The 13,644-nt window shown below is 44.9% G+C and overlaps 1 protein-coding gene across 3 annotated transcripts in view; it reads right to left on the bottom strand.

Annotated features, from left to right (window-relative positions):
• Nucleotides 1–7,333, bottom strand: part of GSDME (gasdermin E) — a 28,008-nt gene extending 20,675 nt beyond the window's left edge. Inside the window, exons 1-5 of one of the 3 annotated variants that reach the window (XM_042802192.1) lie at nucleotides 7,151–7,333; nucleotides 5,273–5,386; nucleotides 3,292–3,411; nucleotides 2,614–2,844; nucleotides 1,303–1,495 (exon numbers count right to left, since the gene is read on the bottom strand). In XM_042802192.1, the coding sequence (XP_042658126.1) occupies nucleotides 1,303–1,495; nucleotides 2,614–2,824 (404 nt within the window). In that variant the 5' untranslated portion in view covers nucleotides 2,825–2,844; nucleotides 3,292–3,411; nucleotides 5,273–5,386; nucleotides 7,151–7,333. Of the gene's footprint in view, nucleotides 1–1,302; nucleotides 1,496–2,613; nucleotides 2,845–3,291; nucleotides 3,412–5,272; nucleotides 5,387–6,436; nucleotides 6,971–7,150 lie in introns of those variants that run through there. The other 2 variants (XM_042802191.1, XM_009962262.3) reach the window with 2 other exon arrangements.
• Between the last annotated feature and the right edge of the window lie 6,311 nt (nucleotides 7,334–13,644).

Below are 13,644 nucleotides of genomic sequence, written 5' to 3'. Positions count from 1 at the left end.
TATAACTCCAAAACGTGGTGAAGTATATCTGATTCACTATGGGAAGTTTATTTATTTGAAAAGAGAAGGTAACTTACTGCAGAAAACTGAGTAAAAACTTCCTGATCTACACAGAAGTTACTCTAGCTTGTTTTTCTGTAGGACTCTATCTAGTGTTAGAAACAAGATTCTGAATCTTGACTAACACTATTTTCCTGATACTGGATGCATACTAATTTGATAGGCCTGGTACACACTTTTAGTACAGTACTTTCTGCTTTCAATAAGGCATGTAGCACAAAGATAGCAAGATGTCTTACTGGAATAATTTTGTTGACTTGTAAATGCTCGCGATAAAAACAAAAGCAGCCATTTGTTCCTGTGAAAATGGAGAATGAATTCTTTCTAGAACATCAGTGTGTCTAAAGCAAATTTACACTGCTTCTGACAATTTCTGAACTGATAAAAATCTATCATCTTTATCTTCTGAGCATCAGCAAAGGCTATTAAAATGCATTACACCACCTGCCACAGATCTAGGGTACAATACTGTCACAAACAAACCACCCTCATCTCCCATGAGTCAGGACCTGCAATACAGAGTAGACCCCTGACTTGTCAGCTAGTTGCCACGTAGGCTTTGGTCCATGACTGTCTTATTGCAAGATTAAATAAATTCAATTTCAGAGTAGGACAGGAAGTGTTGCATATCTTGTAAAATTAAGATCACAGTCCCCCTCAGCTATTACAGTATGTAACAGTGAGCAAATGATCTATAAACTAGATTTTTTTCATCTAGTACAACATGCATGACCATGCTTGTTCATCTTTGCTATTCCTTTAACTTCAAATAATCAAACTTTCTAGCACAGTCGCTCACACACACACACACACAAAATTATAAATCCTGCGTACAAGAACATTAGTAGCTCTGAATTCAGTTTCCACAGCATTTACCCCAGTGACAAAGAGAAACCAATCCATTTTTTTTCCCAGATTGTTACCTCAGTACAGTCCCCCAAAGAAATGAGGATTTGGCTTTTGCTCCACGTGGTAGCTGATGCAAACATGCAAGATGAAATTGCAGAGAGAAGTTTTTAAAACTAAAGGGAAATGTCTGACCATGAAGCTTTCAAAATCTGGAAATTTTCTTTTTTGTATATATGATTTAATCACCTGAAAAATGAGATCTTACAATAAAAAAAAAAAATACTCAAACTATGGCAACACTACAAAAGCAACTGTTCAGTGATCACAGCTGGCCCAAGTCTTTTCAGCTCCCTAATTTTTCTGGCCCTTACAATGTCCACATTAAAAACATACCTGTCCTTGACATCTTTCATAAGCTGCTGCAAGTCAATCTCCTGCTTCCTCAGGTTTCCAAATGAGGACTGGTTTTCCACATAGCCCTTCCCTCCAGCTCCCAGGCTGATCTTTCCAAATGAAGTTTCAATACTTCCTTGAACAAAATCTTCAAACTTCCCCATGTATTTTGCAAAGTCAGACTCCACAATTACTAGGAAAGCAATAAAAGTAATGTCCATCTGTGAAAAGAAGTGCTGAAACAGTCCTGAAATGACTGGGAGAAGAGAAACTTACAGAAAATATGACAAGTTAGCGAAGGCAAGGAGCAGTATCTAGCAGGTAAATAATGGAATTTATAGCTCTGCAACTCATAATTCTGCTTCTCCCTATTTTCATCATCTTCGCTCTGCTATCTTTTATATTTTGCCATGTTAGGAAAATGTAAGGTATCTGAAATGCTAAGCTCAGATCCTATGGAAGATTTATAAAAAAATTATTGAAACTTAGTTCAGCTACAAACTACAGAGCAGACCTGCTTGTACAATAGGGTTAATATTTTGCCATTATCTTGACATATCTCATTGCACAGTTGTCCCAAAGCTCACTGAGATCTAATGGAAGGACCTAATTGGCTTAAAACAACTCTGACTCTTAGATACCTATAAACCAAACAACTGACTCAGAACCAGTTAATCTTCCAAGCCAGCTACAATTGACATCTAAACTTAGGGATTTATCTATTTTCCTGAATTGTGACATGCCCAGAAATATGAGATTCCAAATTGTTAATCCTAAAACCTGGTTAGGAATGCTGCAGCTGGATGAAGAAAGAAGTATAAGGGTCAACCATTTTTAACAGTCTGTGCAAGAAGAAAGGAAGCAGTGGTAAAACTTGCTTGGTCTTGCCTGTGCAAGCATTCCCTGGGCTACTGTCACCAACAAAACACTGCTTATCCAGTGCTTTTTGACCTGGAGCACAGTATAGTTTCACGCTACTATCACATACTGGAATCTCCAGAAAATATTCTAGGGGAGCTCCTGTGGCAGCAGACAGCACTGCTGTTAAACAGTAGGACTGTACAGCTTGATAACCTTCAGCAGTCAATTTCAGTAGTTTATCCAGGCAAAACTTTTTTTTTTTTTGTTAAATAAACATTTATTATTAGTAGTTTTAGTTAAATGGTCATCTCATTTCCATGGATGGAGAATACTTCAGAGCATTCCTCTGAAAGGATCCCTCTGGTAACACAATAGAGAATAGTAACAAAAAAGAAGAGACTTTGCATTCTTTTTATCTACAGTAATAGTGCTGCCCGAGTACGGCTTTACCTGGTTTTATCGGTTTGTCTTCAGTAAGCACATCACTCAGGGTAACTGTCAAGAAATGATACTTGGGCTTCTGCCAGCACCAGAATCTCTTCCTCTTCGTAACTAAGCTCAGAAGCTGCAGCTTATCTGAGGCGTTTAAGTGGGAGACAGGGATCAAGTCACCTCCACTGTCAGTTTCTTTCACAAAATTCTTTGTTGCTTTTGCAAACATCTTGGGGAATCAATTAAAGCCTGAAAGAATACATCGGTTTTTCAACAACTACAGTTGGAAAGGATAAATATTTACATTGTCACTTTAAGAAGTTCTTCATCATATCGGTATTAATGCAGGAACAGCTAGTGTTTTCACCTCATCTTCCCCACTCTGTGCTGGGTATCATGACAGTTTAAAACCATTTATCCCAAAGTAAAAAAGTGTTCACAGTAACAGACAAAAGAATTTGAGTTAAAATTTTAAACAAGCAACACTGCATAAGTAAAGAACAATGCTCTGCCAACACAATATGCAAGGCTTAAACGTTACGACAATAATGCATGAAATTTATTATCTTGCAGATAACAAAGAAAGAAAATAAATGCGTGAGAAAATAAGTATTCCGATCTACAGCTGAAAAGTTCCTTCAAGGAACACTCACAGGTAATTTATCTGCTAGGAGGGAAAAAACTTGCAGAGCTTACCTGAAATTCTAAGAAAATGCATCTCCTAATGAGCACCCCGCAGAGGCTGGCTGGGATGAGGAGAGCAGTGGTACAATGGCAGAGGATTTCGGCCTCCCTCCAGAATCCTTCTTTTATTACCTAACATAAAATTATCTTACTCCATAAAAGGTAACTGGGTATTATTCACACAAATTATCTTGATCTTTTTAACAGTGTGTAAACACATATAAGGATAATAATTATTCCATAAAAAGTAACAAATATTTGTGCTGACATCTTTGTGACTAAGTTTTGTTTCTAGACTATGCCCCTGGAAAGTCCCAATTAATTTTTTTTCTTTCTGAACCTTTTTACCTTCAATGTTTTCCAATTTTCTATTTTCCATTAGCATTACTACAGCTAAATTGAGCATATGTTATTTGTAACTGTTATTTGTATCTGCTAAACAGCTACACACATTATCTTATTCCAGCTTTTAAATGTCTTAAATTAAAAAATAGTGGCATCTCTTATTGTGTAGTTTTCTTTATCTCAAGCAATGCATTTTGCTGTATTTACAAGGAACTTTTTCACTAAGGGAAAGTGGCTAAACTCACAGGAGAAAAGGTCAAACTGACCATTCAGAAGTGCTAAACGCACAATTCTAACGAACTCATTTTTGATCTTTTTAAAAGAATTTAATCTTCTTTAGTTTTTCAACTCTGTATTATTTGATCTAATGATATTTCCAGAATTAAATCAGTTTTTTTTAAGTTGGTAGTGTTCCTCTGTATCCCCCAGCTGACACCGACTGGAAAGTTCAACGAAGATCATAAGATGTCTTAGATGGGTATCCACACCCTCATAATTAATTACCTGTTTTGCTCTGCATTAGAGTTGTCATTTACAAATACAGACCAAAATAAATTAGAACAGACTTGAAACAAAAACTGATATTGCAGTGGGCACACAGGATAATTGAGAGAAAATGGAAAACTGAGTAAGATATTAGTGTTTGGACCACAGGCTCCATGTGATAGCATCAGTTGCAGGACAAAGTAAAAGAAGTCTTTTTGCAGGTGAGAACTTACCTTTCCACTAGCTCTTTCCAAATCCCATTTCAGATATTTCACACAGTATTTACCAATTCATGTTGAGGTATCTAACTCCTCATGAAACCCCTATGCCCTACTCTTAGTTCTCTGTGTAAGAAAGTAAATGGTGTTTTCCAACAACAACTGAATGGAAAAGATCTGAACCATGTCAAAGTCACATAACATTTTACTGAAGAGTCTTCTGGGACTTTCATTGTAATTGCAGCTGCAGCACAGCCCCAGCTATATGCACTGGGAATATTTCCACTACCTTTCTTGTTCTCTGACCTTTTCCTAAACTCTGAATTGAGACTGATTTTTTTCATTCTTAAATTTTTCCTCCTGAATTTCCCTGGTTTTAATCTCATTGAGAACACTTTAACAGAATAAGCAACGCAGCTCCACTGCAGCAGAAAAAATGATGCAAACAAACCAACCAACCCACGCCCTCACAGTGCCCCCCCTCCCAAAGTTTTCTTTTTCCCTGGGATTTCTTTTCCATGACACTGTATTTCACAACCAACCAGATGACTGACTTGTAACAGGGGGGGACCATCAAGAAAATTCTCATTGCCTGCATTAGCTGCTCTTCCCCAGCATAACCTTCTTCAAACTTTTCTGTGCTTTACATGACTGTTCACTCCATTCTGATGCCGTTCCTACTATAACCAACTCACACAGGCACAGTCTCTGAAAAGAAAATGGCCCACCAATTTCTGAGGAGTTTATGATGAGACAAATTTCAAAAACCACTTCCTATGATTTGGCATTGTTACACACTCACTAAATCTCATGAGAAGAGCCATTAACAACATTCTCTAAAACTTCTGATTCATAGTGGTTTGTACCAGTCACCACACTTTTGACTAGCAAAAAGAACATCCAGGGAAGACCTCCGAGCACTTAGGAAGGCTGCTGAGACTCACCAGGCAGGAGAGATGTGACTGGTTTTGACCTCAGAATGACAACATCAGCGTCTCCCACACTTAGCTGTGCTGGGAATGTCTTTGCAGGGAGCATATTTGCTAGTGCAGCTGTACCTGTAAAGCAAGAATACTCTATCCAAATTCCTGTTTGTGTCTCTTTGGATATAGTACCTTTAATACAAATTATAAAATGCACCCAAATACGTTGTTTCACTAGTTCACAAAACAAAGATACAGAGCAATTGAATATGCCCTTAGCCAACATCAGGCAGTTAATACAGCTACCAGGACTGATGTCATTCTGACTGAATGGACATGGAGCAGTTACAGACAAACACTAAGAAAACTCTGCCTTTAGACTTTCTTCCTCTGGAAATTTTGTTAGAGCTGTGCTTGGTTTGGTAGAATTAAAAGAGGAGGTATCAAAGCTGGTAGGAAAAGTCTGTCAGAATCAATTCACTCTTGCAGATTGATAGCTAGGCACGAAAGCAGAAAATAGGGAGTACCTTCCATGTCTACCAAGAAATTTAAAATCAGCCTTAACCTGGGCTACAGGATTGACCAACAAAGGGGATGAGATCAAGTGAAGATATTTACAGCAACTTCATTGTTTACTTAAACAAGCAAATCTTACCCCCGCTTCTGTCCTTTATCACAGCTCCCTAGCTCAATATAGTGGGTCATCAGATCGAAAGAAACATTTCATGAATAATGTGTTTACCTTTTTCAACACAAAAGCAAATTCTCAACAGTTGCCAGGTATTTCTTACATTCTGTATAGACATACACTGACCTTTACAAAAAACACACAAAAAAAGTTGTTTTTTTTTTTGTTCATTTAACTTAAGATTACCCAGCAGACCAGGCACAGTACACAGGAAATCTGGGAAGAGGATAACTGGATCACCAAATGTCAACACATCCCTTGCCAATCCAAGTTGTAAAGGCAACACAACCCCTGAAGGCCAAAGATGACCACGCAGGAGCCGTGGTGTGGCAAGAGCTGTTTGGCCTTAACTCTGCTGTGCAGCAGCGGCAACGGGCTTTGAATCCTAATGAAGTCAGAGCTTATGCCGAAATGCAACTGAAGTGTGGAAGCACAAGCAGGACATGTGTGTTATCACAAAACCTCAGTTGTTTTCACCTCCTTTCTAGATGACTTACATTTTAAAACCGCCATAAGAGCGAATACGCAAAGCCTAGCAGGGATGTTGAATGCAACAAATTTCAGTCCTTGAACGCACGTGGCACCCGAAAACACATCTGATCAATTTTAGCCGAGGACGTAGCCCGCTTCTGCGCCTCGAGGGCTCGACGGCACATGCCTCCTAAGACCCGAGGCCGCCCACGGCCGCGGCAGCTCAGGGCCCGCAGCGCCCGAACCGGGGCTGGCGGCTGCCGCCCTGCCAGGCCGAGGAGCCAGGGCCCGCGGCGGGAGCTGCGCGCTTGGGGAGCGGGCCCAAGCTGCCCCTGCCCTCGGCGAGAAAACCAGCGCCCGCCCCACCAAGCCCTGCGCTGAGGTGGCGCCGGTGGGCGCCCGAGCGCGGGGACCCCCCTCAGGCGCTCCCGCTCGAACCGCAGCCGGCCTCCTTCTCCCCCCGCCCCGCCAAGCCGGAGGGCGCACGCCGGCAGGCGGGGAAGGCGAGCGGAGCGCCGGCAGCCAGCGAGGCGGCCGCGGCGGCTCCTCCTCAGGGTGGGACGAGGTCGGGCGGTGGGCGCACGGCGCGCCGAGGCGCCGCCGCCGCCGCCCCCGGCCAGCCGTCGGGGCGCGGGGGGGCTCGGCCCGCCGGCACGGGGAGAGCGGCGGCAGCGGCCCTCCGCGGGGGAAGCGGGCACAGCCGGCCCCCGCCGCCCCTTCGGGCCCGCTCCCCTACTCACGGCTTTCGCGGCGATCCCCGCCGCCGGGCCCCGAGGATGCGGCGAGCTCCGCCCGCGGGGCGTGCCGCGCCGCGCCGCGCCGCACCCCGAGGCGAGGTGCCGAGGGCGAGGCTCCCCCCGCAGCGCAGAGCGGGGTTTGGTGGCAGCGCGGACGAGGCGGGAGGAGCCCCAGCCCCGCCCGGGGAGGGCGCGGTTGCCGCGCCCCGGGGCGCTCGTTGAGGCGCCGCCGCCGCCATGTTGGCGCGCGGGGCCGCCGCCCCGGCACCCGCCCGCTGGGCCGGGTTGCGCCTTCCTCCGCCATCCCTCCCTCCTTCCCGCCTGCCTCATCTTCCTCGGGGGTTGGAAACCCTGACACACGGGGTAGCGGCACCCAGGGGGCGGCGGCCTGGGGGCAGCTGTCTGGCACAGGCGGGCAGCGGGAGGTCGGTGAGGGGGCGGCCCTGCGAGGGGCGGAGGTGGGGGGCTTGATTGTTCCCGTCAGCTCGGCCAAGGGCTGGGGCAGGCGCTTTGCGTGGTTACTTCCCCTCAAATAACAGTGGCGGCTGCTTTTCCCGACTGGCAATTGCCTGGCAGACACGAATAAAAAGGGAACTTCAGTGATGCCCTCTCAAATCTGGTTCAGATCACCCGTGGTCAGAAATGCAGAGGAGGGTCGGTGGCCTCAGTGTGCTGGAAGCAAGAGCCCTGCCACGTTTTTGGCTGCGGGTTTGCAGCGTTGGGCTTGGCACTGTTGGCCTGGCGAAGTCACGGTGGGCCGAACGGGAGCTTCCAAGCCAAGGTCCCCCCGTCCAGGGACCTTGAACAGCAGCAGTGTGAAAAATGAGAAATGTGGTCAGCGGAGCGAAGGGGGCAGCTTCGTGAACCACGGTATGAAATACCGAGCTCCATGGCTGTATCTCTGCCTGCTGAAAACAATACAACACCAGAATAAAACAACTTGGCTGTTTATGATACCAAAGGACTGATAGTGTGAGAGTAGTTTTGCAAGGTAATAAACATCAAAGAAATCTTCCTCAAGTGAAACATGCCACAGGCCAGGTACTTCCCTTGTGGTTTGAAGAGAGAGCATTTGAGGCTGCAGGGTATAGTCACGAGTGTCACGAGTGTCACATCACCAGATCTTAGTGGAGTAACACATGGGCTTTGGAACAAAGGGAAGTTGAAAGTTGCATGTCACTAAATCAACAGTCCTGGGTGAGAGGTAATTGTTAATGCATCTAGCTAAAGTTGCATCCATTTCTTCCATTCTGTTTAACTACATACATTATCCAAAACTTCCAATTAATTTCAGCAGATTTTAAATCCATCACCCCTTTCTGATTCCCCCAGGTGACATCCTTAGTGAATCAACGATAAATAGATTTCCCTTCTGGGGTTGCACCTGCTTACAGAAATTTGAACAAATAGCCTGAATGGAACTAAGTATCTGCATTTGTGATAATTTACTTTTTATGGACTAATAAAAAAAAATATACAAAGCTCCATTCTTAAAGCCTCATCCTGAGAAAATCACCCACACATCCTCAGGATATCTCTTTTCAGGAGTGGCACCGAGATGCAGAATCGCTAGCTCCGGTGATAATCTCCCACAGTGGCCAGTAATAGCACAGATTTCATCAGCCATCATGTGTTTTTCCAGGGAGCGGCAAGGTGTGATTCATTTCAAATGCAAGTGTCTGCTAAAGCATATTCTGAGAAATCAAGCCAGGAAGTTGTACTGAACCACATTACCATGGAAATATTCACTAGCGAGGGAGGACACAAGTAAAACCAGTGAAACTTCCTAGTCATTTTAAGGACATTGCCAGTGCCTACGTGCACACTGAATAAAGGGTGCCCACACCAGGAATATTTTCATCTGTCCAAGAGAAACCTTTGAGCAGAAATCTTCTATCTGCTTGAAAGACACAAGCCAATGTAGGATAGTTTTTAGATGCTTCTCATTAAGTAGAAGAGACAGAAACATCGGTCTGGGGTTTAGCAAACTGTTTTGGGGCTACGCAGCAATCAACGTAGAGACTTATTAAAACTGGCTGCAAACAGGAGACATTTAGGATCAAAGCCTTCAGTCTTTGTGGAAATGCTCCTCAGGTGTGCTGCACAGCCAACACTCACAGCACGCAGTTACTTCATGACTGACCGGGATGCCAGGAGGGAGAACGTATTAGAGAAATACATATTGTGAGCGTGGTCTGAGCTGCGATCCCTCTGCCCCGCGCTCCATCTCCTGAGCTGAAGCAGGAAGGGCATCACTTCTGCATTAGAAGATCCTTCTGCATTACTCCTGCACGAGAAGATCCTCTTGCAGAGAGAGCAGAAGGAGAAAACCAGAAACTTTTGCCGCTGGGACAAACTGCTTTTGGTATGGGACAAGATCTGGCTACCTCAGATGAACGAGACAATCAACGTGAGAACTTCACAGCCGCAACCTAAAAAAATGAGTAAGGCACATAACAAGCGAGTAATAACACAAAAGATAGTAGTCTGAGAGGAAAAAAAACCCCAACACAGTAGTTGTATGCTCTTTGAACACCTCTGTGCGCTCAGGTGTGATATTAAGAAACTATTGAGCAGGCCACCACAAGATGTCAGCATTGCAGAATGGTTATTCCTGCCAGGTACAGAAAAGGTCTTTGCATCCTATAAGCGCTTGGCGTTAGTGCTGGGTTGGTTTGTTTGTTTTTTGTATGATGGCATAATCTGGCCTTTTTTTTTTTTTTTTTTTTTTTAAATCATTGACATTAGGACTAAGTCCAAAATTGGCTGCAAAGGGGAATTTCTTAAATGGCTTTTTTTTTTTTTTTGTCTCTATCTTAAAAACTTTTCTAAATGCTTTCATAGATTCAGTATTAACAGCAGTACTAATGGTATTTAGTGCCTTGTAGCCATCAATGAGTTGTTTCAGGCTGCATCCAGCCTGGCTAGAGAGCACTCACTGAAATTCAGCCTGTATACTGACGTGTCAGGAGGTTGTCCAGAGCGCTCTGTTGCTGCGTGCTAGGCTTTTTTTAAACCCTCACACTGGCTGGAGAAGGGTCTCCTGGCTTCAGTTCTGTAGAGGAAATGGGAAGAAAGTGTGAAATTACTTTGGGCTTCTATTTAGAAAAGAAGGACACTTGGGGTAGCAAATCTTTTTAGAGGTGTCCAGCAACTTAAGCTAAATCACCGGCAAAAGAATTAACTTCTTCCCCTCCTCCCCCTGTCCCCCCAGTTTCCTTTTTCGAGAATAAAAGATCTGAACTGCATGTTTTGTTTGTTTCTTTTTTTTCTTTCAAATGAACTAACCAGCCTCATTTGTATTTCACATTAAAATTCATCTCCTGTTTTGGCGGGATGCTCTGGAGTTTTCCCCTATACCATTCAGTTCTCCGAAACATTTCCTGTTGCAAACAACAGCTTTGTCGCTCCCCCGCTGGCCCGGCTGCCATCAGCCCTGCCGCGGTGCCAGCGGCTAGTGGCAGGCTTAGCCACCAGCCAGTCACTGCGGGTGGGCTGAGGGGACACCAGTGGGAGGGTCCAGCAAGGCAGGAGGGACTGTGCGAGTTGAAAGCAGCCAAAAAGCCATTCTGCTGCGTTTCCCAACCCGTTTATGTGAGCCGCTGTCCATTTGGCTCTTGACAGTGGCGAGGGGAAGGTGACATCTTTAACCATCCGAAGACTTTGCTTGTGAGATGAGTTTGGCCGCTATTTAGACGCTGTCTTTTATTGTCAGGTTCATCTCCGAGACCTTTAGGGACCAATATAAGGAAAAAAAGGTTTCACTTCTGGATCTCTCAGTCCCTTGGAAGGACAACTGGCGAGCGCCCCAGGGAGGTGCAGGAGGAGGCAGATGTGTTCAGCAGAACTCAGCGGAGCTTGTTTGCTGTAACTCACTCGGATCCTGGTGCCCTGAGCGTTGATGTTGGCAGGGAGTGGTGGCACATCCACCTTCCAGTAGCACGTGTGTTGTGGCACAGGGCTCCCCCGCTGTCACTGTAAAAGCTGTCTTAGCCCTTGCGGTGACAGTGTTTCAGGGGAGCTGTAACTTTCTAAAGATGTACCTATGAAAACCTGGTGATTATTTTACGATTTTCCCATGATTTTAAGAAATTTTCCAGAAAGGGTAGGCTAGGATCACGTCTAATAGATTGTGGTTACCTAAGGAGTCATCTAGTGATGTGTCCAATGATAATCCAGAGGACAATTTGCATGAAGCTGCATGAACTAATTGCTTCTAACTTTAAATTGTAGATTAGGTGGTTGCCACAGAACTTTATTTCTTTTACAATAACAATAAATGAAGACTTAGGAATAGATAATGTTTCTCGCATGTCTCAAAAGTCTTTTTCCGTTATAGCTTATTACAAACCATCTGGTCTCATTAATGTTTTATCAAAAACCATCTGGCTGTTACATTGTTCAAGCTATTCAGTAGTAGGACTTCCTCATAAATTAGCCAAAAGGAATGGCTATCAAATATTGTGTAGGAGTCCCAAACATTTATGTAGAAACAGTTATTTTAAAAGCATATTATTCCACGTTAACCTACAAAAGTCTAAAAACTCTATCAGTAATAAAATCTGAAATGAAGCTTATTTCCTATGCTTTTAAATTTTACTTCTTGTTTTACATCTTTGGTTCTTGGCCAGTTGAAATAGAACTTACAAAGTCAAATGATGAACTGTATTAAAATAACAAATATTATGATTTTTTTTTTTTTTTATAAAACATTGCAAACAGAGGATACCCGTCACTGAGCCTCCAAAAAATGAGGCCCTTTGTATCTCTGCACACATACACCTTTCAGACTGTGAGCACTTTGGCAGAGTTCTTTAGAATATAATTGCACTATTTAAAGTATTGTATAGTGCCTAGTACTATGAGCAGTTAGGTACAACTGATTGCAAATGATTACATAATATGCATTGATTTAATAAATTGTACTTCCACTCGTATTTGTTCTACTGTTGTATTTCCTGATCGGTAAAAAATGTGATCCTAAAATTAGTGCAGTTCATATTGATTTTGTTATTTATATACAACTTTAGTTACAGTGACTGGAAGAACTAAGGAAAGCACATCTAAAGAACACATTTAAGGTAGTTAAGAAAGTTTAGGACAAAATTGGCAAATCAAGAGGAATTAAATGATCCATGGGGAAGAGCCTGTGACTGAAGCTGCCTGTAGAAAGAAAAGCTGACCGCAAGGAAGTGTTTTCTTTTTGATCAGATCCCCAGGTTTATTCTGGTTCACACAATTCCTCTTGCATCCTCTGAATGGATGTGTGTCCTGGGTTGAGTGAGTGGTGGAGTTTTTTTGGTGGCAGGGGAGGGGGCTATCGGGGCGGCCCCCTGTGAGAAGCTTCTCGAAGCTCCCCCAGCTCCAAGTCAGCTCCACTTCTGTTTGGAAACCGAGCCCATCGGCTGCGCCTCTGCGATAACGTATTTAAGAAGGGACGTGGTGAGGAGCAGTGGGACTGGTGAGGAGGAGTTGCTGCAGCTGCATGAACACCAAGGTCAGTGGAGGAACGGAGGAAGAAAGGAGGGGGGAGGTGTGCTGGAGCAGAGACCCTCCTGTATCCTGTGGGGAGACGGCAGGGCGGCCCCCCCTGCCACCCATGGAGATCTACGGTGGAGCAGACACTGATTTATGGCCTGTTGTTTCTGCCAGATTGATCAAGGTGCTGTGCCCGAAGAAGGCCGGGGTCTCATGGGAAAAGGCAGCCCCGCTGCTGTAATTCAGTGCTGGGAGGATTGCAGCATGCGGGGGAGTCCCACGCCGGAGCAGCTCGGGAAGGGCTGCAGCCGTGGGAGGGAACCCAGTCGGAGGAAGTTGGTGACCCACGACGGAGCAGTGTGGGGAACGCTGCGGCCTGTGGGAGGGACTCACGTCGGGGAAAGTTTGTGGAGGACTGTCTCCTGTGAGAGGGGGACCATGATGGAGCAGGGGGAGCAAGTTCCAGAAGCTCCCCCCACTGAAGAAGGAAGAAGCAGCATCCCTGACTGCACCCCCCATTCCCTGCCCCTGCGCCCCTGGGGGAGGAGGTGGAGATATCGGGAGCAGAGCTGAGCCCGGGAAGAAGGGAGGGGTGGGGGGAAGGTGTTCTCAAGATGTGGCAGTGCTTCTCACTGTCCTACTCTGTTAGGTGTTGTTAGTGTCGGTAATAAATGTATGGTTTTTTTCTTCCCCTAACAAGCCTGCCTTTTGCTCGTGCCCATAAAGGGGGATTTTTTCCCCATCCCAGTCCTATCTCGAACCCCAAGCCTGGCTCTCTGTCCCTTCTCATTGCCAGAAGAGAAGGGAGAGAGAGTGGCTGCATGGTGGTTGGCTGCCGACCAGGCTCAAACCACAACTATGTGTATGCACAAGTGTATGCCCTCGAAAACACCCACTATCTGACTGTGGAAGCAAAGGATTTTCCAAAGAATCTGCAGAATGGAACTGCAGTTCCTCATGAGACAGGCGGCCGGATGGTGTTTCTATTACACTGGCACAGAACTGGAGTACAGCCGTGG

Source organism: Tyto alba, unplaced genomic scaffold (genome assembly GCF_018691265.1).
Source record: "Tyto alba isolate M040663 unplaced genomic scaffold, T.alba_DEE_v4.0 Super-Scaffold_38, whole genome shotgun sequence".
NCBI lineage: Eukaryota > Metazoa > Chordata > Aves > Strigiformes > Tytonidae > Tyto > Tyto alba.
The sequence above is the reverse complement of the archived record's forward strand: the minus strand, read 5'-3'. Positions and strand labels throughout refer to the sequence as shown.